At 38.8% G+C, this 27993-nt stretch overlaps 2 protein-coding genes across 2 annotated transcripts; one reads left to right on the top strand and one right to left on the bottom strand.

Annotated features, from left to right (window-relative positions):
• The first annotated feature begins 122 nt into the window (after nucleotides 1-122).
• MPP3 (MAGUK p55 scaffold protein 3) lies at nucleotides 123-27811 on the top strand. The gene is made up of 21 exons (XM_050715528.1): nucleotides 123-265; nucleotides 2767-2877; nucleotides 3860-3978; nucleotides 4542-4619; nucleotides 5644-5724; nucleotides 6503-6640; nucleotides 7634-7715; nucleotides 9193-9278; nucleotides 10819-10893; nucleotides 11955-12151; nucleotides 12964-13028; nucleotides 14233-14253; nucleotides 15211-15252; nucleotides 15562-15726; nucleotides 16383-16463; nucleotides 17658-17751; nucleotides 18546-18654; nucleotides 19494-19616; nucleotides 20222-21394; nucleotides 22328-22373; nucleotides 25966-27811. The coding sequence occupies exons 2-19, from the start codon at nucleotides 2853-2855 to the stop codon at nucleotides 20402-20404; spliced, it is 1764 nt and encodes a 587-aa protein (XP_050571485.1). The 5' UTR covers nucleotides 123-265; nucleotides 2767-2852; the 3' UTR covers nucleotides 20405-21394; nucleotides 22328-22373; nucleotides 25966-27811.
• On the bottom strand, nucleotides 24374-27879 carry CFAP97D1 (CFAP97 domain containing 1). The gene is made up of 4 exons (XM_050715549.1): nucleotides 27760-27879; nucleotides 26056-26126; nucleotides 25540-25658; nucleotides 24374-25064 (listed from the first exon to the last, which is right to left on the bottom strand). Exons 1-4 carry the CDS (start codon nucleotides 27797-27799, stop codon nucleotides 24851-24853), a joined length of 444 nt encoding a protein of 147 aa, XP_050571506.1. The 5' UTR covers nucleotides 27800-27879; the 3' UTR covers nucleotides 24374-24850.
• Nucleotides 27880-27993: the final 114 nt, after the last annotated feature.

Genomic DNA, 27993 nt, shown 5'->3' with positions numbered 1-27993 from the left:
CAGGCCCACTGGGAGATCCCGGGGAGACCACCCCCTGGAACGCCGCCACCTCACAGCCACCCCGGGCCCCGCCGTTGTCGCCCGCCCAGCCCCGGGCAGCTCGGGGGAGGGAAGGAGGGCGGGAGGCGGCGCGTAACCGGCTCTAGGGGCGCATGAGCGAGGCTCGCAGCGGGCTGCAGGGAGGCGGGCACCGGGGAACCGCTCCGCCGGGGCGGGCAGGCAGCCAAGCACCGCTCCGGGCCCGGGCTCGGGCCCGCAGCCGCAGGTAACGGTCGCCCGGCGGCAGCACCGCTCCCGGAGCGCCGCTCGGTGCCTGCTGAGGGGAGCGGGGCGGCGCCATTTTGGGGCCGGGCCGGGCTCTGACGCGGCCTCCGCTGCGCGGAGCCACCGGGGTTCCTCGGGCGAGCTCCGCCTGAGAGGAGAGGGCTCGCAGCGAGTCCGCCGGAGCGCTGCGGGAAGCGGAGACGGGGTCCCAGAGCCCGTCGCAGAGCTCGGCTTCGTGGCCGAGGAAGCGGCTCCGGAGCCGCACCGCCGCAACCCCCCCCGTGGGTGTGCGGGAGCAGCCTCGCTCCGTGCCTGGGAGCCCCGGGGAGCGATGCCGGGGCAGCCGGGCCGCCTGCCTGCCCTCGGGTTAGCGCAGAGCCGCTGTGGAAGAGCCCCTGAGAGGGCTCCCCGCTTCTCTCAGCCGCCGGAGCAGTCCCTCCGCTAGCGCTGAGGCGGGCGAAGCGGCAGCTGAAAGGCTGGTTCGGTCAGCCCCTGACACTCGGTGGGCACAAAGGCAAGGTGAAGAGAAAATCCACGTCGTAGCCATCAGCTACGAGCTTCTCAGTGTGCAGGTGCCTGTCCTGGCCTCATCATCACTAGGGTGATTTCTGGGAAGATGTTAAAATGTCACTGCTTTCGGAAATGGGCTCTTTTACCGCTGTGATATATCTGGGTTGTGGAAGCTTTATGAAGGCTTTGACCAATATACCTGGGTTACAGATGATTTATGTAGGCTGTGAACTGCAGTAGGTCTATTTTCTAAGGTAATGGGGGCACGACGAAGTATATTACATCTCTGTTTAATCTCTGACCCCATGTCCAGCATCCATGTGTTTAGCCCTTTCCACATATCAACAGGCCTCTTCCTGGGCAAGGGAGGTGGCTCAAACATTCTGTCTGAGGAACAGCTGGGCAAGGACACACATAAAAAATGAATTGTGGTGTAGAGTAGGTAATTTTAGATGAAAAGGATACGTGAGCAGATTCATACTATACGGATGGAGGGGTAGATAAATGATTTTGAGCCCCCCTTGCAAAATGTCACGTGCCCGTGGCTGAATTTAGTACCTTGAAGCCAGCACTGAGTATTGACAGGAGGATGCCAGCAATGAATTATTGAACGTGAAATACTTTTCAGTCTTCTGAATGTTCAGTCCAAGCAACTGAGTCTAACGTGGATTTTACAGAGCATGGCAAAGGCCTCTACGGGAAGCCACCATTTTGACTGCTGTGCCTAACTCATCTAAGACTAGTGCTCTTGAGTTTGCTGTCAGGTTTTTGAGATCTTAAAACAAGTATTTTCCATATTGCCGGGTAGGATGCTGTTTGGCTAAGAGTCTGGAAAATAACTTGATTTACTTTGGTTTTGGTGCTAAGTAAGTTTGACTGCAGGAAGCATACATTCTTACAAAGGCAGAGTGGGCGATTAAAGTTCTCTTGATAATCAGAGAATATTTCAAATATGTGTCAAATTAAATGGAGTAGTAAATGAACCAGGGGGATTGAATGAATTGTGTATACATTTCTTCTGGCATGAAGTGGCAAGTAGAGGATGGAATTTGCATATTTCTTCAAAGCAATATGTAATAGAAATAGTCTTGAAAGTTAATTAAATGAATGTTCAGCCTGTGTTACACACTGGGGTATGATCCATAAATCAGAATGAAATTTCAGCTGTCTGTGAGCTCACCAGTTAGAGAACGCACATAAAAGCACAATATACGTCCTTTATTGCATTCAGTAAAGAGTGAAGTATCCCTCTTTCTTTTTGTGTATGTGCTGTTACAGCTGTTTCTTTTTCTGCAAGCATGAGTTTGATTAATTTTATGAGCACGAACAAGATTTTAAATGCCAGGGAGGACACAAAATGTTCTATCTTGGACTATTGATTATAAGTGTAGATTCAATTTTGCAGTTTGAAATGAAATATTTCTGAAGTCATTTGCTCTCAAGAGAAATCCGCAATAAAAGCATCTAGTGGAATTTTTTGTGCAAAGGAGTCAGCCTTATTTGTTGCAGCATCCTTAGTACCCATGACCAGGGCTGATGGAGTGACACTCCCGCTGGCTTTAATGAGTTGCATCTAATCATAGCACAGTCTGCATTGGAATGCCAGAACATCTTCTCATGATGGCATCTTCCTGCATGCTCTGTCTATTCCTGGGCATATGGTGCTTATCAGTGCTTTTAGACATCCATTCTGTACTGTGCTTTTTCTTTTCTTTTTCAGAGAATTACTTAGGCTTTCTAAAAGTTGAGAATAGAATAGGGAAGCATCTGTTCTCTTCAGCATCAACTCTATCCAAGATATTGTAAAGTTATTATATAACACAGTATCTTACATTCTTGCATGTTATTGCATATGTAGAAGAATAACCAAAGGACTCTGCCTGATTCAGGTTAAACCAAATGCTTAAAAGTTGTACTAGGAGTTTACTAATTTTACATGATTTTCATTTTTCTCACGTGCTCGAGCTTAGATTTTATCTTTGCTCATTTCAGGACTGCCTCTGAGTTGCAGTCCAGAAAGAAGAAACAATCGTGTTGATTTAAGTTGAACATTTGTGGCTAAGACTAAGAACAAAGCCATGCCAGTGCTTTCGGAAGACTCAGGTAACTAATCTGCATGCTTTCAACAGACTGGTGACTGAAAACTTGGCGTATGTTTTTCACGGAGGAAATGAATTCATGTTGCAGTTAAATAAAATAGCATTAAGACAGTTCAACTAGATTTCATGGGAGTTACATGAAAGAATATACAAAGACAGTCGAGTATAAAAGGTGGAATTGAACAAAGTTATTAAGATTTCAGGAAATGCCTGGTTTCATAAGAATTCTTGAGCCCCTGAATGAGTGTGTGCTAGTAACCAGGCTCCTATGGACAAACTCGGACCTCTCAGTATAACACAGGCTCCTATGCATGCTTGTTAAATATCAGCCCTTATGTTTCTGCTGCTTGCTGTGCCACCTGTTATTATATTTTTTTAAAATCAGCCATGGTCCACCAGGAAAAAACTAATGTTTGTCTGCCTCTGTACACTGCAAAATGGGGATATTGACGGTTTAAGCACTTAGAAAACTAGCCACAAGCTTTGCTTTCAGCGCAGCACCAGGCCTTTTCTCCTCTGGTCAGACCTGACTTCCTAAAAGGTGCCTCAGAGGTAGAAATGGCAGGGTAACACTTGTAAAAAAAAGTTCCTTGAGAAGCAGAGCTGGTGGCTGTGCAACAAAGGAGGTGGCTCAGTCACCTTGCGAGTCTGCTGCGATGCTGTAATAACTCAGAGTTTGTTAGAGGGCCAGCTGTTACAGGAACAAAGGGAAATTACTTAAAGGGGAAAGCTTCAAGAGTAATAGCTTTAAATAGTATATTGTAGTAGTATTTTTTGCCTTAATATATGTTGTATCTCAAGCTGTGTTTACTGCTTAAGAAGGAAGCATTAAAAATGAGCGGAGGATAAGCACAAATCTATGTGCAAACTTAATAATAACCAAGATGGTACCCAAGTAAATGTAGTTGACATTTAAGTCTGTAATAGAAGGTCCTGTGAGACATGCCATCTATAAAAGTTCTGTTCTGTCTTGAATTTAAACTTAGGTTTACATGAAACTTTGGCTCTTTTGACATCTCAGCTAAGACCTGATTCAAATCATAAAGAGGAAATGGGATTCCTTAAGGACGTCTTCAGTGAAAAGAGTCTCAGCTACCTGATGAAGGTAAAAGCTTACCAATTTACATTTTACTTACAGGTTTATTTATTCTCTGTTCCCTTGATTTATCAACCATTTGCTTTGCAACTCTGTTCTGACCAAAGCATGTATTTATTTGAGCACAAACATGAAGAACATTGAATGAAAATCGAGAAACTTTGTTCAAACAAAACCATTTCTGCCTGGTATTGGGTGGTCATGTTGAATTGTGTAATTGGAATCAGATTGGAAGTGCCATTCTTAGGGTTTAGTTGATAGTTAGATTGAGAACACTTCATAGGTTACTTGATGTGATTGGGTACTGCACGTGCGTTTTGGCAATAGCTAAAAAGCAGTGTGAAATGCCTTCATTTTTCTCTTACGCTGCTGACGTCCTAACAGATCTTTTGGTTGTCTGTGAAACTAAGATTAGCAAAAAGAAAACTCAAAAACTCCTAGACAAAAAAATGGCCTCAAGAGAGAATATTTTTCTGATGCTTGTCTCAGAAAAGTTATACATAAAATCTTCCATGTATATTTAGGAATTTTTGTATCTCTCTGTGGTAATATACTCGAGTAATCTTTTTTAGATTCATGAAAAACTCCGTCATTATGAAAGGCAGAGTCCAACTCCTGTTTTACATAGTGCAGCGGGATTAGTTGAAGATGTGAGTAAAAATTCTTGTCTTCCTTTTTTCCGCCCTTCCTCTTTAAGCCTACTCTTCTAACAAATGAAAGCAATTGTGCTCTATGTGTAGGTAATTCTTCTCTTCCCAGATTCTCTTGGAAGTCTATTAGAAAGTTTTACTAATAATTGATCAGAGGAAAAAAAGCTTCAAAAATATCAGGTCATTATATGTCCAGTGAAGGCAGATGTAGACAGGTAGAGCAGAGGGTTGTTATTAATGGTCTTCCTAAGGGAGAGGCAGGAAGAAGCATTCAGTTCTTTTTGATGGTAGAGTATCCCACGTAGGAGTTCAGTTATAAGAACATAAATCCTTTACAGTCCGGGTTGCATTGCTGTTCACAGGGCAACCCTGTATCTTAGATTTGTTATGTGCCACGTGCCTGAAAAAAATGAAAATCATGCTACCTTTTGACAGCTTTTTTACAAGTAGTTTGTGCCTATTTCCTTCCACAGTATAGCAAAGGGCAAATTCCACCCTTTACAAAGCCAGGAGACACCACTGCCCCATCTGACCCTGCAGCATACCACCACTCCCCCCAGAAGTTTTGACACTGCTGCCTGTCAAAATTGTACAAAATAATCATCTAAATATCAGAAGAGAGAAGTTTTACATAGGACTACAGGACTTCCCTATCTAGAATTCTTCACAGGGAAAGGAAACCTCTCCTGCTTCCCCTGCTTCTACCTTCCTCCTCCCTGCCCCTTCTCTATCCTCCTACCTAAGCAGCCTAGTGCAAAAATGCTTCCATTGTTTCTCTCTTGTTTGTTTGTAAGGATTGGGACTCCAGGGTGCATTTTGGTATCCAGGCTTTGTAGGAGTACAGGGAAACTTCTGTTGTGTGATGCATGTAGATAATGCTGCCTGGTTATAGAAACAGTGTTAAACTGCTTTATCACAGCGTAAACACAAGAGTGTTGTTTCACATACCATTTGTGAATTCTGCATCGAGTGTCTAGAATTATGGACACCTTTTATTTTCAAGTTGCTCATTTTTATTTTAAAGGTAATAGAAGAATTGCAGACTGCACCAGTGAATAACGAAGAAAAAGAGCTTCTTCAGCTGTTGTCAACACCACATCTCAGGGTAAAAAAATACACTGGAGACCTTAGTCGAATTCCTTTGCATAACTCCCAACAGTATTCTGTATAGGAAAAGTTATATTGGAGAGTCCGTAAGAGAAATCAAAAGCCTCCTACAAACTGTAGTTCTGTTCCACTGTGGTTTCCTACAACAGGCTTTAGAATGTGAAGGGGATTGAGAAGACACAGTATTAATGCCTGGACTTACTTTATATATCGACATATACCACCATGTAATTTACATGGTGCATAAAATAATCTGTAGATTAAGATAAGATGTAGATAAGATAAGATGTAGATAAGATAATCTGTAAGAGAGTCTCTGACTTTCCTCTTTTTCTGAAGTGAATAGACACAATGAGACAAGTGCAAAGGTGTGTAGACTAAATGAAAGGAGTAACTGACAGATAGGATTGAAAAGCATGGGTTGGTCTGTGAGTGAGTTCCTTTGAAAGTCCAGGAGAAGGGAAAGGAGACACTCTGTATTCTTCCACCATGTATATTAGTGCTTTGACAGCTTCTTCTTTCTTTTTATTAATGTAAAAAGAGCAGAGTTTAACACTAAATACAGGCCTTTTCAGTATTGTAGCCAGAAGACCAATAAGAAATCACTTATTTATGCTACAGGACTTCTGTGTAGGATTTTCCCAAAGATAGCTTTTTGGGGTGTGGGTTTTTTTGTATATTTTTTTTGTTTTTCAGTTTGCCATAGTGTCTGAAACATGAGAACTGGAAAGCTGTGATACTCCATTACATTACTGTTTCTTACTTTCTTTAAACAGGCAATGCTTGTAGTACATGACACTGTAGCACAAAAGAACTTTGACCCAGTCCTTCCACCGCTTCCCGATAACTTTGACGATGATTTTGATGAAGAATCAGTGAAAATTGTTCGGCTAGTGAAAAATAAAGAACCCTTGGTACGTTTAAGATAATCCACGTCTAGTCATAAAATTCTGTAGTGCTAAAGAGTTATTGTAAGTACAGAGGAGGTAGGTGAAAGAGTCTGAAAAAAATTAGTGTTCTGAAGCTAGTAAAATAGCACGAGAAGAAAACTTTGGTAAACACACCTTCACAATTTTGTATGAGATACTTTATAGATATGTGTTCATACCTTAACTTTGCAGGGAATACCTTAACTTTGCAGGGAATACCTTAACTTTGCAGGGAATATGACCTCTGAGGAAGCAGTATATGTTGAAGTAATTATGCTTATACATATTAATTATTTTATTTTTGTAGCTAACGTAAAATGAATACCTTCATTTACATGAATGTCAGTGATGTGTGGTAGGAGTATGTTTGATAGCTATACGTAAACAGAATATTGATATAATGTTAATTTATACAAATGGAAGTGGAAGAATTGATTTCCTAAGAGAAAATAATTGCACTGGGGAAGAGATCTGCTGAAGTGCTTTTTGAAACTGTACATGACAGTAGGTAGTAGAAGAAAACAGGGACTCGATTCCTGATTAAAGTTTCATATTGCCAGCAGAGCTTGGAAAAACAAATGAAAAAAACCCTAATACTTGGCTTTCCTTGCTTTTATGCTTAAAAGGGATGGCTCTATTGTATAAAGATTCAGAAGACACATAGAGAAAGCTCATTGCAAGGTATTGCTTTGCACACTTGAGTGACTGATCATGACTATAATGTGTAGGTGTGTGGTAAACACTGAGCATAGTGGTCAGAAAAAGAGGGTGCACATGTCTTCCTGCAATCATTTGAGATGGGCACTAGCAAAAATTGAATAGTGGTGAAAATTGTCAAGGAGGAAGACAAAATCTATAATGGAAATGAATTCCAGTTTAGAAGACGTACTAGCTTACACGTCATTTTGTTGCTTAGTGTATCCTAAGGAAATTTCTTATGATGGTTTCTTTTTTGGGGGGGGTTATGTTTTATTTCAGGGAGCTACCATCAGAAGAGATGAGCATACAGGGGCTGTGATTGTAGCAAGGATCATGAGAGGTGGTGCAGCTGATCGCAGTGGTAAATTTCTGAAGAAAGGGGGATTTAAAATAGCATTTGTAAACTGTTTAAAAATTCCTAGAATTATGCACACACACATGCACTATATACACATGCCTAGAGCAGTAACTTCTAGCTAAATCTGATGGTGTTTCTTTAAATATATGTAGACTATTTTGTTAAAAAGATACAACTTGCCTAACTCTCCGTAGGCAACTGTTAGATGTCAAGTCTGAACTACTATGTGGGCTCTCTGTGTAGTCAGTGGAGAGAGATGGACGTTGCTGGAGAATGAATCATCCCAACAAGCCTTGGAATGGGTTTCCACTGCTGGAATTGCCTTTCTTTCCCATTGACTGTAAGGGGAGCCTACGTGGTAAGCTCACTTGACAACTGAATTTCAGGTGTCTAATGGCAGGAGAGGCTTCCCTGCATAGGCTTCAGCATGCTTTCAGATTCTACAGGGTTAATTCATGCAAAGTTTGACCTTTTGTTTTCTAGAAGGTGCTCATCCAGACTTTATTAAATTAAACTGAATTGGCCTTATATGTGATTTATAGAGTCCAAGCCTCATGCACTTCTTTAATACGCAGGTAATACAATCCCTAAATTAATGAATTACTGTGATGAAAAAATATTAGCTAATTACAGCGTTTTTCTTGACTGTTACCATTTCTCATATTAGCATAATCTGATAAATGTAATGTGAAATGACTAGAGTGTGTGCTTAGCATTTCCGTATTTCATCAGTAATCTATTATTTTAATTAGATACGTTTTTGTCTAAAAGAGCCACTAGGAAAAATGCCAACAGAGATGGGAGAGGTAGGTTTAAGCCTTAGAAGAAAGGGAAGAAAAGAGATATATTTTTTTTACTTTTAATCTTACATCTTGGTATGCTTGGTGTTTTCAATGTATCATGAGTTGTTTTCTGTTTGCTTTTCTGACAAAGTCTTATAAGTCACTAAGTAGTAGTTATACTGTATACAAATGCAATATTTCTTACTTTCCTGGGTAAACAAACCTAAAACTCGTAAGGGCCTTTTCATGGCTTGTGTGGTTTTTGTTTTTTTTTTTTAAAAAAAGTCCAACAGTCTTTCAGGGACCATGTGGTGTTGATTTGTCAGTTGACAGCCATGTTATTCCTGCCTTTGTAGTCGGCAGCTTGTCTCCTAACCTTACAGGATGCGATCATTCTTAGGAAACTATTCCTGTTTTGCGTTCTTAGTGCTGATCCAAATACAAAGACAGTGATTTTTCCAAAGTGTCTCGCCACATGTGCTCTGACTCCACATTGGTCTCATATGTGACTGTGGTGTGTCAAAAAAAATGCCATGTGGATGAAGAGCACATTGCCAACAGAAGCACTTGGCAGTAGTAGGAAATCCACTAAGCTGGGGGGGGAAGAAAGGGAGTTACGTGCTATTAACATAGGTCAGACATCAGAGGAGTGGTGCTTTCCAGTCTGTAGACTTACTTTAATTTACTTGTCTTGTCAGGTCTTGTCCATGTTGGAGATGAACTGAGAGAAGTCAATGGTATTGCTGTGCTTCACAAACGACCAGAAGAAATAAGTCAGATCTTGGTCTGCACTGATTTTTGTTTCAAGATCTTTTCTATTGGGTGATCTAGTAAATACAATAGATGATGAGATATAACCATGAGTTTAAGATGTATGTATAGAGCTAAAAGATGGAATCCCTGCTTGTCTTTGCAATAAGAGTTGTTCTTCTCACCGTGGATTATTTAGTCCTCTTCTTTTGACTTCAGAAACTTCCATGGAACTGAATCGGTACCAAGTAAGATACAAATATAAAGTTACATGTTGCTTTGTCAAGAAAGTCCCCTTCATGCTTTGTTTATGACAAGCAAATTGCAAATTAAAAGTGTGTTCCTAATACAGAAGCAGTTTATTCATAATATGGTATGTTGGGAACCAGAAGGAAGTCAGCTGTGTGTCCGTTACAGCTGTCAGTCTGTTCCATATTACCAGATTTCTTGAGGCATTGCCAAATTTGTGCGTCAAGCTTCTCTAACCCACAAATACTGATAGCTCTTTCTAAACCTCCACATCTGTGGTCAGCCTGTTGTGTTGCAGAAAGTGTCATAGCTCTTACTCGTCTCTGACTCCCCTCTTGCGGCTTGGTTCCCCCTTGTCTTGGTGTTGAGTGGGGTTAGTGACGCAGTAAGAAGAAAGCAGCCCTAAGAGACACAAGTATCTGGCATCAGTTCCATCACCTGATTTTAATTTTGATCCAAATTATACTGAATATGGAGAATGACCCCTTTTAAATTAGGGGAGGGAAATCAAACCCATCCTTTGTCATAATGTATAAAGTTTATTTGTGGGGACCCTGGGATGGTATTCATCTGTCATGTTTTAAATGCCTGCATTGTAATTGTTTCCTTTTCATGGTTTATTTCTGAGGAAGAACCACAAATGTTTATCCAAGCTGATTGTATAGCTTTTTAATCTGTACAGAACAACAGGCTTCTCTGGGACACAGTTCATCTCGTACAAAGGAATGTATCTAAAAATAGATTAGATAAACCTATTGTAAATTTCCAAGCACCTAGAAGCACTTTTAAATTTACTGTAGCAAATAAGTGAAATTTATTAGCAAAAATGCTTAGAAAGAATGTAGGTGTCTATATTTGCACCCTAACCAGTTAGCAAGAAGAGCTGCTATCTGGGAAAACAACAATATTTTTAAATGGAGCACGTCAAAAATGTTTAGGCTGCAAAAACTTAGTAAGTTAGTTAGAAAGTTAGTATCAAACTTAAAGCCACAGAAGTTTTTCATGACGTATGAACTGTAATCCAGAAATTAATTTGGTTGCTGAAAGGAAATAAGGGAATTTTAATGCACGTTTTACTGCGTTCTAGCTAAGGAGTTACTGTTCGTGTGTGTCTCCAATAGGGAAGACGCTGTTTTGGAAGATTCATGGAACATCATGATAGTCTCTGTAATGAAGTTAAATAGTGGGTTAGCTTTGCCTGTTAAAGTTCTGAGAAGAATAGAAAGGCACTTACTCCTAAATTGGAAATTGAATGGTTTGCATTGTGTCCTTATTGTGCTTTCAAAGTTTAAAAAAAAAAAAAAAAATGTTTCTCATTTTCTCAGGCTCAGTCTCAGGGATCAATAACATTAAAAATAATTCCAGCCGTCAAAGAAGAAGATCGTCTAAAAGACAGCAAGGTACGCAACTTGATGAAGTACTGAAGCACAGTTTTCATACTTGCATTTACAGGGATGCTAGTATTTTCTAAGATTCCTGCCGATTCAGTGAGGGGCAGCACAGAATTAGACCCATAATCTAACTAAAAAGATAGTAGGGCACTTTCTTGACGTAAAAGATAGTGCCAGCTTATTCGGTATAATTACTTAGATGACTTCTGTCTTCGTTATCTTGGCACATGCTCATTCATAGCATTTCTGAAATCTACCCTCTTGGTTTGGTTCACGTAATTAAAGCCACAGTTCACGCCAGTCTCCTCTTACCACGTCCACTCTTATCTGTCTGTTATCTCTGGGCATTTTGCCACTCACTTGAGTTAAAACAGATCTACCCATGAGCAGAGCTGCATTCATCATCTGACCACGTTAGGCCATTGCAAACTTCAGCACACCTCTCTGAGTGCTTCATTTGGCCTCCTTGATCAGCAACGACGTACTGTTCAACTCGTCCCTTCCAGGATTCCTCTGTCAACCTCTGTTGCTGCTTCCCTGCTCTCAGTTGATGATTTTTTCCTTGAAGTGTCTCAAATTACTTTTAAAAGTGGTTCTGCTTTGATGTGTTAAGTAGTGGCAAGATGCAAATCAAAAGATGAATAGTAGATTTGGATGCATTAAGGGAACGTTCTAAAGACAGCCTTTATAATAAGGCTACTTTGCCTTGAATCCCTCTTTACTGTTTTCTCTCTCCCCTTAATTTTTTCCTGTTTGTTGCATTTTGTACTTATGTAGACTGTGAAATGTGCTTACTTGGGACTTTGACTCTTGAGTCTCATGTTCCACAGTGCCAATACATAATGACTGGGTAGATGCTTGAAAGTTAGTTTATTTTTTTGCATAGGGGAGTAAGTCAAAATACAGGTGCAGCTTGCTAGGATTCAGTATTTTTGAGTAGCACAAGGCATAAAGGAAAGGTTGTGAGCATATAGTTTTCTAGTTAAGGATGTGCTAGGAGAGTGCCTTCTAACAGTAGTTCGAAATTCCAAATAGGACAAGAAGAAAGGATGTGTTACTTTCTTTTGAAGGTGTTTATGAGGGCCCTTTTCTGCTATAATCCCAAAGAAGACAGAGCCATTCCCTGCCAAGAGGCTGGTCTGCCGTTTAAGAGGCGACACATCCTAGAAGTTGTAAGCCAAGATGATCCTACGTGGTGGCAAGCAAAACGTGTTGGAGACACAAACCTCAGAGCAGGCTTGATCCCCTCAAAGCAGTTCCAAGAAAGGTTTGTCAGTGAACATTACAAGCTTTTTTTTTTTTTTCCTTATTTTTCTTTAACTAACCATATGGTGTCACACATTTTTATGTTGCTTTTGTTCACAGGAAATGAAGGGCAGGATCATTCTAGGGTGAAAAGCAGATGCTTAGAGGAAAGTGCTAGAAGGCTTCTCCAATTATATAATAAACTTCCTAGCTTTTTTTTTTGATAGTTTGTAGCTGGCTTATGCTTTGTAGCATGAGGACAGAAGCACTTGCTAAACAAACATGTTAGAAATGAAACGTGGAATATCAGTCTCTTGAGCCTCTTGCCTAATAGAGACACTGTATTTTGCAAACTTGTACTTCCATAGTATGAGGAAATACTGATTTATTCTAACAATTCTGAATTTATGCATTAAATTGTTTTTGTTTGTTTGTTTTTATTAAAAAAAAAAGATTGTATCTGGTATTTCATCTGGCTCCTAAGAGTGTCTGTAGCTTAGACCCAGATATCATCTGCAGCTAGAAGCGTTCTCTGTTTTCACAGCAGGATACATGTAACTTCTAAAGAAATAACATACCCAATGTCTTATATTTACAGTAGTAGGGGATTTACAGATTTAAGAAGGAATCTGATTTTGGCCTCTGGTCTTATTATGTGATTCTTACTCCAAATTGCTGGTTTTATCTTCTCTGGACTGTACATGTTGAATCAGAGACATTTTTTTTTTCCAAGAAGTGCCATTTTGTTCTTTATTTTCAGTGCTATATGTATAACATATAAGCTCTTTATAATTCTGAACTTAAATGGCTAAATTGTAATTATTTTCTATTTAGACGACTGACTTACAGAAGAACTATAGGCACTCAGCAGAATCCCAAAATTGTGAAGAAGCCATTATGTAAGTCTGTTCTGTTCCTTAAGTGATGTCTTAGTTGATGCTGACTTGGCAGTAATTTTTTCTGATTTCAATAATGATCTTTTTGAATATGTTTTGTGTAATCTGTCACTGATTGATTTGCATGAATATAAGCTGCCACATGGGAGGATTTAGATTTGAGCTTTATTCAGTGCTGCTGGTGCCTGGTGTTTTAAAAAATGGTCATGGCTGACTGTCTCTTTCTGCTCTAGAACATGAGTCTGTAAACGTTTTTTTAAGTGCTGTAAAATTTGTTAGTGTTCACATCTTTCCACAGTTTGAAACTTGAAAGCTGCAAAAATAACCCAGTGCACACTTAAAATTCATACGTTAGTATGTGAAATGACTGAGCTCGTATGAAAATAAACTGGGGCTTTAAGGAGGATAAAAACCATTTGAACTGTCAATACCATCTGCGTTTCAGGCTACAGGAAGAGTTCAGCTTTACTGGTCCATTTGTTAGCGTTACAGAGATGGTCTTAGGCTTTAAAAGGATTCTTGTTTACAGCTCTGAAGCCTCTGTCAGTGAATTATTCACACAAAACCTGCCACTTGTGATGAAATTGATAGTGATGAAAGGCAGGAAGCATTCTGTATTATCCCAGAATACAATGTTACTGTTGCTCTTCTGCCCAGCTATTACTGATACCTGGGAGAGCCATGTGATTGTGTGAAACCCAACTTCGTGCTAGGAGTGCCACCCTCGCGTAGATTAGGAATCTGGAAAGTGTCCCTCTTCAATGACAGAAGCGAGCTTCTGACCCATGATGCTGGTATATCTCATGAAGAAATGCTCTTATGCTAGGATGCTGAGTGAAGATGCTCAACCTAATGATAACATAGCATTATTCATTCGATTGAAGCTTTTCAGTATTAGTTTCCATTACATTCAATGTTAGGAGGCATGTAATGAGGATTGTTACTTAGGCAGACATTTTTGAGACAATTAAGCAGGTAAATGGTTTTAATACTAAATTATTTTTTTACTGCTAAATTTTAGCATAAGGGTCTTTGATCAATTGGTAAGGATATATTACTGCATGTTGGTTTTTTTTTTTTTTTTGAGATATAAAAACCTGATAAACAAATCAGACCAGAAAAACCTTCCTTACCATGCCCTCTAATTCTACACAATTATATGTCAGTCTTTTAATCATATCAACTCTATCTTTCATGCTAACTGCAGATGATCAGTCTTCTGATAAAGGTGGGTACTCTCCTAACTCATTTTCTCTCTGAATGTAAACAAGCAATTCATTTTCCAAAATGTTTGGTAAACCCCCAAGCAAAGGGAGTAGTAGATATAGCTTGTTCGTACAGCGGTTTCTTTCTTACATGTTACTTAAACTAATTTAATTTGGATTGCTTTAGGTAATCCAAAGCTGGTTGTCCTCATTTGGGAATTATGAGCGCTCACTATTGATCTTAGGATTTCAGTATAGTGTTTTGCAGCTAAGTATCATGCTTTCATTTTTCATAATTTAGGGGCCTTGGAGATAGTAGGGTTGGGAGGCATTATTATTATATTTTTTTTAACCTAAACATGCTTATTATTATTATTATTATTTTTTGTGTTGGCATGTGTATGATAAAAAGCATGGTATCTTTGCCATTTGAGTAAAGAATAACTCAACAGTGGTAATTTAACTTAATCAAAATGAAGACATTTAGAGAAGTTATTTTGGTCATCTCTGACTACCCTTCTTCAAGTCCAAGTATCTTTGAAAAAGTCAGAAGCAGCAATGTAATCGTATCCATGTATAAATTTGTTCATTAAAATAGAGCTGTGTTTGTGGAATCTTCTTGTTCTACTTAGCCTGAAAAATGCACTTTTTAACAGCAGCACTGATCAAACATAATGAAAGCTGAAGGGTATAAATTCTGGAGACCGTAAATACCGAGACATACAATAGTATTGTGCAATATTGACATAGAGGTTGTTGTTTTTAATAGAAAATACTAGGTAAGGCAAATACTTTTGTGTGTGTGTGGGTGTCATTCATATTTGTGTTAGAAAACAGTGTATGCATATAATGCCAGATATAAAATTTTTCCGTTCCTCACCAACCAGCCAGATGCATACAGAATGCACTGTTTAAGATATCTCCTTCCTCTTCTTTCTCCCTCCTCTTCCCTGTGCCCTCCCCACCTTCTTTTGTTGCAGAGGACTGTGACTGTGAAGGATATTTCAATGGACATTACATAGGTGAGAAACCAAAATCCCCTTCCTCTTCCGTGTAAGAAAAAACCCAAACAATTAAAAAGAAAAATTAGTTAATTCTACATACATAAACATTTCATAAACTAGATTATTTTTGTGTGAAGGTGCTTGGTTTTCTACCTGATACACAGATTTGTCATGGATGACATTAGCATACGTGCAGTGATTTGATCTTAAAAAAAAACCTGTGAGACTAACTCGTATTCAAAGACAGTAGCTACTAACTGAACAAGCTAGGAAGTTTAGATACATGAAGACATGGTTTTAGTGTTTCTTATGTTTTTTCCTCTCCAGCTGGCTTACGCAGGAGCTTTAGATTAAGTCGTAAAGAGAAGGAGAACAACCTGAATGACACAAAGCAAGCAGATCAGGCAGATGCAGCAGAGTTCCTAACGTACGAAGAAGTCACAAAATATCAGCAGCAGCCTGGCGATCAACGGAGGCTGGTTGTTTTGATTGGTAAGATACAGAATTGGTTCAAATTTTTAATATACCTCCTTCTTCCCATTTTTACGCCTACTCCAAGAGATTTTAATTTTTTATAATTTTTTTTAAGATATCTATTTTTGGGTCAGTATTTGTTATCACCTCTTAAGTGACAATCCTTTAAAACACAAAACAAACAAAAAAACCTCGCCAAATCCTTCAAGAAATAATGACACAAGACTGTTTGTAATTTTTCTGATTCACTTGCAGTGTTGGGGTCTGCTTCTCACTCAAACATGCAAACTTACGCTGTCAGAACAATGATGAAGAGGTGGATGTTAGAGAGAATTACCTATCAAAATTTTCCATGTAATTGTAATTCAGTGTGCTTAACAGCTTTTTGCTTAGCCAGTTTCCTGAAGAAAATCAAGCGTATCACGTAACACTGACTGCTAGTACTACAGATTTTCTGATTTACCACCTAACAAATGTTTGTCCAAAAGCTGTCAAGGATTCAATTTGTTCCTGATAATATTCTTCAAAGTAAAATGTGGCAGGTCATGATGCCTCTCATGGACAAGTTTCTTCAAGAACACTCCTGTATTAGATTGTTTGTGTAAAACAGAATTTATTCTTTTTACGGTATTTCATTCCCCACAAAAATCTATAAGTCATTTCTATTTTATTAGGTTGCTTGGGGGCCAAATTAAACGAGCTCAAGCAGAAGGTTGTGTCAGAGAACCCACAGGAGTATGGTGTTGCAGTTCCACGTGAGTAAAATTTACTGACGTTTGTGTGTTGCCACTTTATCCCATAAATTCTGTTTAATAGTGTAGAGCTCGTTGCATTGATGAATGGTAATTTGTATTTCAATTGTTGATTATACGCATATTTCGTAAGTAGTTGAAATTATTTCCTCATTGTAATAAACCATGCTTGCCTTTAATAGCTGAGTAGATGACTATATAACTCGATGCATATGCAGTCTGGAATTTTGTCAACTCAGTTGTTTTCTTAACTGTGTTTTTCCAAATGAATAGATAGCATTTTTCTCAAGGCACATTAAAAAAAAAAAAAAAAGAGAGAAATTGAATACAGAAACTAAAAATAAGATTGTAAGCTGCAAAAAAGCAACTTATGTGGAAAAGCTAATATCTTAAGATTCAGCCAAAACGATGCAGTATTCAGTATATTTGTTTAAAAGAGGATGATTTTTCTTCAAAATATAATAATTGCTCTATTTTATTCTCTTTAAATGTAGTTTAATATGTGCACAGGAAAAAAGTCAAAACTCCTACAAGGTTTTGAATTGTTTATTACTGTATCTAGTCTGTTCATACAAGCCAGTTGCAGTGATAGAGGAACAAGACGCTGTTGAAATCAAAACAAATGACATTAAGGGCATTGTTGGTAAAGGACTGTTAGGCAGGTGTTCAATCAGCTAGCAGTAAAACTTGCATGAGTAATTTTTACTTGAATCTAAATGTGCACACAGAAAAGACCAGACATTACTTCCATGCCAGGTATAGATTTCTCGAATGATCACCAAAGCTTCTCCTACATTCATAACAAATATTAAATGAAACAATGTCGAAAGCAAGGGATGTACATAATTGTGTAAGTTTCAATGGAGTGTGGGAATGGTGCTGACAGTAAAAGAAGCGTTCTGAGCCTGCTGCTGACAGCTCAAGCTGCTCTTCTCCTGCATTAGCAAGGAATCAACTGAGCTGTAGCAGGAAGGCTTAAAGGAAACAGTTCAATTGGAAGAACGTCAGGGAAAGGTAGAGATGAAATAATAAAGGTAAAGCAAAAGTGGTCTACCTATAATGATTTTCTACTAAATGTATCATTCTTGGTCTACAAACTAGTAATATTACAGTTTTGGTCTTAATATAAATTCAAGGAATGTAAATGGGTAGGAAAATCTGACTTGTCTCCTGTGTTTCGCTTCCTCTCTCTTCTAGATACAACCAGGTCAAAGAAAAGTCATGAGAAGGAGGGGGTAGAATACAATTTTGTCTCTAAGCAATCATTTGAGACAGATGTGCAGCAAAACAAGTGAGTTAATTTTAAAATACTGACATAATTAGCAGTATTTTAAAAACATGTTCAATTACATTTCATGTAATACGAATACCAAAATCAGGTGCAAAATTGGAGAAGCTGTTTGAGAACGGTTCCACTTTCCAGTAAAGGTTTTTACTCGGTTTGGACTGTTAGTGTGAACCCAGAAATCTAGTAAGAGACGATTTAGAAGCAACATAGGAGTGGTAGGAAGACCAAAAGTTAGAATTTAAGCCTGCGTATCATAAGTAATATGATTGGTCAGAACTGAATCTAGTGAAAGTAACAGATAATTAGTTGGTCCTACTTTATCCTCTGTTTAATGTGAAGGATAACATTGAGGAATTTTATCTGTAATTCCACTTTAAAGTGAGTTATAGACTAAATCTGTGCATGTAAAGGACTTTCTGGAAGATGAATTATGTTTCCTAGAAATGCAGATTTTGGCTAGTATCCCAGAAGAATCTAAGTCCATTTCCTTGCTGGCCTTGCTCGATTTAATGTGAGAAACAACTTTCTTCTGTTTGGCTTGAACATCAGTCAACTGAATTAATGCAGCTTCTTCCCCTGCTGTCAGTAGTGCTGATTCACTATTAGTGACATGTGAAGAAGACACTTGCTACTAAGCAACCAGAAGGAAAAAAATAATTGGAAAAAGAAATGCTTTTTTTCTTGACTTCCCTCCTCCTCTGTATTTGACTACTGTGACTTTGGGAAACAACTATCAAATGATGAAAGTTAAATATTCTTTCTGGACTGTATTTAAAAAAAATAAATTAACTTTTTAGATTTGTGGAACATGGAGAATACAAAGAAAATCTGTATGGCACAAGTCTTGAGGCAATCCGGTCTGTGATGGCCAAAAAGAAGGTTTGTTTGGTGGATGTGGTACCTGAAGTAAGTTCTGCAGTTTATTTTAAGGAAAGCAAATATTTCTTACTAGGCTGTCAGCCTAAGTAACGAATGTTGTTCACTGTTTGTGGCTACTTGCTCTGCAGAGAGCAATGATGATCTTGGAGCGTGTGTTTCTGACAGGTGGCCTGGCTGCTAGCTGAGCAGAATAGGGCTCTTCAGAAAGCAAGGAACTGTGTACAGTTACTAGATGTCCAGATGATACAGCTCACTGTGGGGTTTTATCTTGCTGTAGGAGAAGTGCACATTTCTGTACTAGCCTGCTGAAGTCCCAGTCCATGTTTACAGCATGGATGATTTTTTTTCTATTCTTGTTCCTTCTTATTACTACTGAAACACTGCTAGAGTTGTAACCAGTATACATACCAAGGTATAGCATGCTAATCTGTCTTTGAAATTTTGATACAGATCCTGCAACAAGTCAGGAAAAGACTTCTAATAGTACCTCAGATAAATTCCAGGTTTAAAATAAGTGTTTGGCCTGTTACAAGAAGCAAACAGTAACTTGTCTGTCAAACCAATTTTTTGTCCTTTTCTCAATGTTTATGGCTATGTCTTTGTTTTGGGAATTGCAGAGCAAAGCAAGGTGTGTGTGCAGTTAGACCGTGCTCCAGGAAGCATACATATTCTTTTAATACCTTACACGGCACTGACGTTAATTTTTCTCTTGAAGAGCAAGAGGTTATAGTGGTCAGACGTATACTGCACAGGACTTAACGTCACAGTGTGTACAAGTGAAATTGTTGAACCCAGCTTGAGCAGATCATTGGCATTCTATGCAGCAATAAATACAATATGGATTGACAAAAAATATCTGTTCACAGGCAGTGAAACACTTGAGGACTGCTGAATTTAAGCCTTATGTTATCTTCGTGAAGCCTCTCATTCCAGAAAAGAAAAAAAATGTCCTCAGATCTCCAGTGTCAGAAGAAATCTCAACGCCCTTCGTAAGTATTCTAACTTTACCTTTCAAATATGAAAGAGGTATTTGGGCTATTGTATGGAAGAGCACCTCTTCCATGACAGTGAGCGTCATAGTTAGGCACGAAGTGGGTCCTATGGACATCCAGCACTTTAAAATGAGGTTTTGGACTCCCCTAAAACTTGACTATATAAGTAATGAGAGCACATAAATTAATAAGAGCACATCTTACATGTGGAGCTGTGTATATCACTGAAGGGCGCAGCCTGGGAAGATGCTACTGAATTCAGATAAACTACTTTTCAACTTTAGAAGAGTACAATTTCCAGATGTTAGGTTAGGCAGCACTTCTGATTTTGTAAAATGTTGTGTTAGTGTCTTACTTCCCTCTTGTAACATGTTTCTTCCCCCTCCCTAACATGTCTTGAATTTTTGAAACAGCCTGCCAAATTCCAGCTGTGGCATGTCTCCATAATCTCAGTTGTAAGATTTTACATACCCTTTCCTAGTGGTAGCAGCTCTTTTGATTTCTTTCAAAGTAATGATTTAGTGTGCTAGTATACTTAAAATGCTTATAATTAGTTAAAGAGGCTTACTGAAAATTTTGTATTATCTTTTTGTGTTGATCAGCAGGATGAAGAACAGCAGGAAATTATTAATTCAGCAGCATTCATTGAAGAGCACTATGGCCATTTGATTGACACTATACTGGTGAAAGAAGATGTCCAGAGTGCATGTAATCAGCTTAAAACTGTGTTAGAGAAGCTAAACAAAGATTCCTTTTGGGTGCCAGTCAACTGGGTTAGGTCATAGCTTGCTATCATCTGTTTAAAGGAAAAATTGTATAAAAAGTATCTTGTAAATATATGGATTAGAGAAGGGAAATATGTCAGATTTGGTTCAAAACAGCTATTCTATCTAGAAAGTCATACATAAAGACTGTGGAAAAAAATGAAAGTCAGAAGCTGACACTGCCTTCTTGAATTGGAATCCTGAGTAGCAGCTGTCATTTAAAAGTGCGTACTCAGCCTAAACAGATGAGTAAAATGGACTGAAGTAACTTTTAGACTGTAAATACTGCATTTTGTAAGGTAAAAATTCACGGAGGGTCCCATGCTTCCAGAGCATTTAAGCAATGCCAGGTCATTAACCAGCTGGAAGTTTCAGTCTTTGGTGATGCTTTGTGTGGCAAGGTACATCTGAACAAGGTACTTTTTCCAGGAACAAATCTGCCTACAGAACAAGCTACTTCAGGTAGGTGGAAGGAATATTCTTTGGAGAGTGCTTATACCCTGTCAGTTACTTAAAAGTTCAGCTGGCTTCCTTGCACTTAAGATCACTGGTTGCAAATCCTTTCCAATCAGGCAAAAAACCTAGATCACCTATGTAAATTGTATATGTGTTAGCAGCTGAGAAATGGGGTGGTTTTGTTGTTGTGGGTTGTTTTGTTTGGTTGTTTGTTTTTAAGCCCAGCCTACACTTCCCAGTGCTTCTGGCTGTCTTGCAGAGTTAGTACTTAGTATGCTCGTCCATGGCTTATGCCCATTTTTCCCAGTCTCTTCCTAATGACACAGGACAAATGTTAAGCAACCTGTAAATATACCTGCGTGACTAATCGATCTCATAAACCAGAGACATTTCTTTAGTCTACATTAAAATTGCATAACGATGTAAAATAGGACTTTAAGAAGCTTGTTTTCTACAAGGTATCTTTGCAAATGCCACCTACTTGGGTACCACATGGACAGCAACATAGCAGCTCTAAAAAGGCTGCTCAAAGGAGGAGGCCGAAGTACCAAGCAGGTGAGCTACAGCACTGAATAATTATTCTTCCAGCACTTATGAATACCATTGTTTGAAATCAGGTAAAGGCTTCCAGAGCATGTGGTTGTCAACATCAAGTCCTAAGAGGAAATCTTAACTGTTAGAGGGCTTTGCAGGTGTTTTAGGAGATAGGAATATGAAACCTGTATAGGTTTTTTTAGGTGGGCAAGACCAAGAAAACACAGCAAGATTATTCTGGAAGTGTCTATGCCTTTTAATTATTTGATGAATTTGTGGGTATTGTGCAGGTGTGTGTTAGCTGAAACTTGTTCCTGTTTTCTATTGCCTATTGAGTTCTGATCTTTCCTATGTACTGTGCCCTTTAACACCACCTTCTGGTGCACCAGTCTTATTCTTTTAATCTTAACAGTATGATGTTATTCTTGTTCCAGTGCATTCAGCAAAATTAACAACATTGCTTATTAAAAACACATTTCTTACATACCATTGTCACTGAATCTACATTAACTCCAGCCCAGAAAAGTTGTGCATCCATCTCCAAACCTGTGTGCCCTGGCAACTTCTCTCTATCATCCTGCAAGGATAGTGCTTTTCACAGTCTGGTAGATCTGTTCTGTCTTGTCGGAGTAGATATGCTGCCAGACCTGTGGCCTCTCGCCAAATGCACAAGGATTCCTTCACACACTGGTGGCCCATCAGCTCTGCCAGTAAGTTGCTACAGTCTTGGCCCAGCACAGCCACCAAAGATAATGTGATGTATTAGAGGCGCACTGGCAAATTTAGTGACAGATGTACCTTCATCCTGTGAAAAACTGAGTGTAATATTTAAAAACTATTTAAGTAACAGCATCTCAAACTAAGTAGACTTATGAAAGTATCAAATAGGCAGACTGATCTCACCATAGATTTATATTGCAGCTTACACTTGGTTGTTTTTTCTTTTCTTTACAGTCTGCAAAACATCAGTTTGTTTAGAGAACAATTTAAAGAAAAAGAGGTAAGACAAAGGGTCAGAATTCACTTAAAGCAATGTTACTATCTAACATCTTAGCATATTCCAAAGGACTAGTGGTAAATAATTTAGTTTATGATCTAACATAGTCTAATAGTGAGATATGCAAAGAATGCAAATACATAAGTACAGTTGAAGTTACATTAACTGAAAATTTAAGATGTTAAGATATACTACTGCTATTAAATATAAACTAAAATATTCACTATGAGTTGAATAATCTTTTTTGAAATCTGCGCAGATACCCCATATTGATGTATAGTCATAGAGGTACTAACTTGAGATAGTGTCAGAAATACTTCATTTTTTTGATGTAAGGAAGGCTTTTTTAGATTCAAAGTAAATGATGGTGAGAGAATATGTAAGTATATGCTAAAGCTTGCGGGCAGCTAAGATGAGCTTCTCTCGCAGGAAAAAAGAACACATTTGATGCTCTTATTTATTCTAAAAATCCTAGGAAAAGGGTACATGCAGCAGACTGCTGTTACCAGGACAAGATTCCAATTCAGACAAAACACTGAGTCCCTTCCAGGCCCGGTATGTGTTCCTGCCATTAGTGAGAGGAAAAAAAGAAGAGATTATAAAGAAAGTCAGAATGTAAAATGTAATTCAAAGTCCTGTTTTTTAAGTGGTGCTAAAAACCCTAAGTCAAAGCACTTAAGCAAACTGAACTATTTTTCCCTCTCCCTACTTGCTCACACCTAAAATTAATGTAACCTTTCATATTTCCTGTTAGGATTTGTAGTTACTGAAGGATGAGCCTTGGCTAACAGCTACAGTGCCTGAAGGTTTCAGGCAGCTTTCCATCCATACTGGCTGTATTTAAAACTGTTTCCCTTTCTAAAATTAGTTGTGTAGTGTACATCCAGGGCACATTTCAGTCAGTGAGGAGCTCAAACATACTCAGCTGGTTTTAAATAATCCGTATCTCCAGCCAAATTTCTAATAGGATTAAAATAACAATTTAAAATATATACATTTCACGTGACTATGAGATGTGCACAGTCTAGAACCCCGATACCTCAAACTCAGCTTACGATACATGCATTGTTTTTATAAAGTGAAACCAGGTGTAAAACAGTATACCTAATTCACTTGAGAGGAGATACGGCATTTTGTAGTCTGTTTAAAGTGTCTGGTGGTCTGCCAAAGGAAAAAAAAAACATTACAGGTTTTATCATGAAGTCTTATTAGGCATTGTTACAAAAACACCTAATTTATAGAAGTATAATTAATGTTATTTTTTCCTACTCTTACACATCCAGTTCTTTTACACCAATTAATAATAACATTCATAGTCAAGTCACCTACGTGTTACTTATTCAGTTCAGGGGTCAGTAGTTATGTATGGCCAAGTTGGGCACAGGCTTTAGGTATTGCCATACCTGAGAACTTGAGTTAGGATATCTTTACCTTAATTGTCACAGGTTCGGAGTCCCAGAACGCCAGCAGAATGGGCTTGCAATACAGTACCTTTTAAAGCAAGCCTGGACCTGCCTGACAGTTTTCACCAAACATGAATTGTCTGTAGCTGTTGATTACAGTCAGTGAGTTAACCCCCACCCCCCGAAGCTTATCTGGAATGTAACATGTCTTATAGAATAATCACAGCCATGGTCATTGCCAGAGAGGAATCAGGAAAAAATACAATTAATGTAGCCCAACCTCCAGCACAGAGCCATGGCCTTCTGAAATGCTGCTATTGTGGTTAGGGAAATGAAATCCAGGGCCCTGGTTGAATCACTTAAACATCACAGGACAGAAGCATGAGAACAGGGAGGGTACTTGGTCATCGGGGTTTACATCAACTTCTTTGACTAAAGCTATGGGCAGTCCAAGAAATTTACAGTGATTGAGTTGTCCAGAATGGGCTCACAAATTTACTTTTAAAACAAAGTTGTTAGAGCTGCACATTAAACAACACTCAAATAAAAAAAAAAAAAAAAAAAACACAACCCTGAGTAGCGTGCCTTCAGCATTTATGTTTCTGGGACACAACTTCTTGCACTTGTAAATCTAAGCCTCTCAGAAAATGAGAAAGGCCAGTAATTCTGTTGACAGGTAAATTATAACTTGTTTTTATTTTATTTTTTTCAGAATTAGAAAACTAATGTACTTTCAAAGAAGCATGTACAAGAAAAAATCCATATATAACAATGTTAATCTGGAATGTATATAATAGCAAATTGTTCTTTATACTAAAATATCGGTAACGCTTATTGAGAATATCAGAATAAAATAGCAACAAAATTCAACTTCAGCAAGGCTATTGCCACTAAGCCCGTGCATGCTTTCTTTCATACATTCAGCACTTTAGCCCAGATTTCTATCTTAGTTTTGTTCTAGAAAATGCTCTGCTTGCACCTAACACTTCACTACTTTGATTTTAAGATAGTTTTCTCTACTTCAATATACAGTTAAATAGCTATCGTAAAAACACATTATACATTATGTAATATTATTTAGAATATAATATACACAATATATTTAGTTTGAAGATATAACAAAATAGTATTTATACAAAAAAAAAAAAATAATAATCGAATACATGCCTGCCACCCAGTCTCAAACTTCTTTTGATCATAGGTAGGCTTACACTCAAGAAGCCTTTTCAAAATTCCCTGATTTTCCACGGTGATTGTCAGTATTTTCCTGTTCTGTGCTTCTCTATTTGAGCTGTAAGCAAAAATGAACACATTTGCAAACACAAATTCGGAAGGGGGAGAGAAAGGGAGATGGAAAATGTTTTGTAAAAGGAAGGGAGTGAAGGCAGAAGTCTGTAAGGATCCTGCAGCAGACAGTGAATGATACAGGCTTTGGTTTCTAAACCAACAGCAGAATAGAGCTCTCTTTGCAGGAATTTCTCTTCAGGAGAGGAGGTAGGAAGGTACAGCCAAGTAGTAGGTGCTAATTCAGTGCTTTAGTGTTAAAAATGGTTCCTTCCGAAGCTGAAAGGTTTCATCAAGCACTCCTACAAGAGCCCTTCTATGGCTATAATTTTGTCAGGGGCAGCGCAGCTTTTCAGAACCATTATGAGTGGAAGTGAAGGGCTGATGGCGACAGTTCTACTTTTGTAAACTGTGGAGCCATCCCAAAAAATTATGCAACAACCTTCCTTCTTACTCCTGGAACAAAGGGTAGTACCAGCTACCTCCTTTGAAAGTGTTCATTCCAGTAGTGTAGCCTCCCTGTCCCTCGCTGTATTGCAGCTAGGCGCTCCATCAGCTTCTTATTATCTGTCTCAATCTGACAAATTCGCTTTTGATTCTCCTGTGCAAGAAATGCCAAGTTTGCGATGTCATTCTCCTGAGAATCTACTAGGCTGGCTCTCACAGTTATGTTGCCCATACATGTATAAAAAAGAAAAACACGACAACCCTTCTTATTTCTGCACTCGCCCCTATCCCAAAATCACCATGTTTTCTTGCTGTGCTTTGTCACTACTTCCGTGCTGTCCTTCTCCCAGCACCCCCTTTTATATATGTATATAAAAAAATGGATATCAAAGCAGCATTGCATTCAATTTTCTTGTCCTTACTCTTTTTCTCATTAACTTTCATTTTTTTGACTCTTAAAGGATAAAAGAAAGCACCCTGCTCTTTATGTTCCTGAAGACTTCCTTGCTGCCTGAGGCATTATCATGACACAGATACAGGTGTACCATTACCTGGATCTTGCTCATGTTAAAATGTTGCCAGGTCTGTGCATGTGGAGGCTTTTTACGCACGCGAGTTCTTGCTTAAAGGAGGAGAAAAGAAAAAAAAAAGTTTTAAGTGAAAAAAAGTTTTGTGAAGCGAAGCTATTGAGCCCCATATCCCTTCATCCAGCCTTTCCTTTGCCAGCGTTCCCCGACAAACAGTGAAACAGCTTTTACTGGGAAAAGCACTGCAGGTTTGCATTGCTTTTTAGAAGCAGTAGAAACGGAAACAATGCTCCAGACCTGCAGAGGCAGGAAGGGGAGTAGCCGTTTCACATTTGCCTAACCACTGTTCATTAATTTTTCCTATTTATGTGCCAAACAAGACATATTGCACCTCAACTCACAGTAAATGAGCTGCAATATTGCTTAAGAGTTTTCTGTTCAAAAAAAAAATGGCCATGGTTCAAGATTTTTCCATCATCTTTTAGCTCAAGCTTCATCAGAAGTCAGTTGTTTGGAAACACAGTCATTCAGCAAGTCCTCTTCATGACATACTAACTAGCATGTAACAGTGAAGAGGACTGGAATTTCCCAGCAGGATCTCCACAAACGCTTCATGATGATGGCAACTGCTATTTTTTCCACTTCGTTCAACTTACAGGTTAAGATTCTTACTAGTATTCAGTGAAAATATCACTTTGTATTAAAAAAACACACAAAGTTATTGACTGGTGTAGGGGTGAAATAATTTTAAAAACACGCCACATTCCAGCTTGTTACTGCAATTCAAACAGTCAACAGCACCTAGATTTTCATCACAGCTCTTTGCAATTTGGACCTATGACAGAATAGGCGAAGCACTGCACAGTGCCCATCTCTGCAAGAACAATTTGTTCGTTACAGGACTTTCACTGTGGCACAGACTAGCATCTGATGCTACAGCAAGAGTATAGTAACTTCTAGTGGTACCACCTATCAAATTTGTAATGTTGTTTTCGTCAACATTTAAGGTTAGAAAAACAAAGACAATTTTTACTGTATAGAAGCATTCCATAACAGGAATAACTCATGCCTAAACACCCAAGTTTACATTTCATTTTGTAAATCTGGGACTGTAGATGTGTTTCTTGTAGCTTCCATTAAAAATGGGTGTGGATATTTACATTACCACTTTCAGACCTGACTGTGACCAGTTCATATAGCTCATTGCCCTCAAGAAATTATGCTCATGACTATAAATGAGCAAAACATCTCCATAAAGTAATCAAGATGGGTTTGGGTTCTGTTGTTTTTTTCCCCCCTCCCCTCCAGTACGACAGTGGAAATATCCATTGAGTGGGATTGCATTTGCAGCCAGCTGAAACATGATGTAAAGGGAAATTATGTTCCTTTTAAACAGACTGCCAGCTGTTTAATTCTTTCAGAAAAAGAACTCACTTAAAATTAAGGGCACAATGTCCTTCTACAGAAGGCAGACATCAGCTGTAGCACAGACCAGCTAAACAATTTCACCCACATTAAACAGGACTACATGTAGTCTTCTCTTTAGTCTCTTTCTTAACCCCAGGAAACATAGGAAAGAAGTGACTAACAGGCTCACTGCACTAAAGTCATTTCTGTCACCAGAACAATAAACAGAGCAGAGAATGCACCAGGACCATTTTACAGCCTACTGATCAGAGGCCAGTCATCTCAATCGTCTCATGACTGTCTCCTTCCTAGCCTTCCCACCTGTTTTTGTGGCTTTGTTATAGTTGCCGTGGCCTCCCATCTTCTGAACTTGACTTCTCAGTCCTGTTTGTCCATGCTCTGTTTACAGTGATACCTGGAGATTCCAGACAATCTTGAATTATGACACACACACATTTTGCTCATAGCCACTTGCTCACCTCTGAGTCCATACCTTCTGTGAGCTGCTTGCAGAAGGCCTATCCAGCTGCTGTAGGTCAAGCCAGCAGAAACTGC

Source organism: Cygnus atratus, chromosome 25, assembly GCF_013377495.2.
Source record: "Cygnus atratus isolate AKBS03 ecotype Queensland, Australia chromosome 25, CAtr_DNAZoo_HiC_assembly, whole genome shotgun sequence".
NCBI lineage: Eukaryota > Metazoa > Chordata > Aves > Anseriformes > Anatidae > Cygnus > Cygnus atratus.
Note: the sequence above shows the minus strand (reverse complement) of the source record. Positions and strands in the feature narration are given on the sequence as shown.

What these genes read in the sequence shown, in the direction of transcription:
- MPP3 (XM_050715528.1), top strand. Translation starts at nt 2,853, where the DNA reads ATGCCAGTGCTTTCGGAAGACTCAG. An exon ending in AGTGCTTTCGGAAGACTCAG is followed by an intron (nt 2,878 to 3,859) that starts GTAACTAATCTG and finishes ATTTAAACTTAG; the next exon opens with GTTTACATGAAACTTTGGCT. An exon ending in TTTCAATGGACATTACATAG is followed by an intron (nt 15,253 to 15,561) that starts GTGAGAAACCAA and finishes TTTCCTCTCCAG; the next exon opens with CTGGCTTACGCAGGAGCTTT.
- CFAP97D1 (XM_050715549.1), bottom strand. Translation starts at nt 27,799, where the DNA reads ATGGGAGGCCACGGCAACTATAACAAAGCCACAAAAACAG. An exon ending in TTAACATGAGCAAGATCCAG is followed by an intron (nt 25,659 to 26,055) that starts GTAATGGTACAC and finishes TTTCTTGCACAG; the next exon opens with GAGAATCAAAAGCGAATTTG. An exon ending in AATGAACACTTTCAAAGGAG is followed by an intron (nt 25,065 to 25,539) that starts GTAGCTGGTACT and finishes TTTTGCTTACAG; the next exon opens with CTCAAATAGAGAAGCACAGA.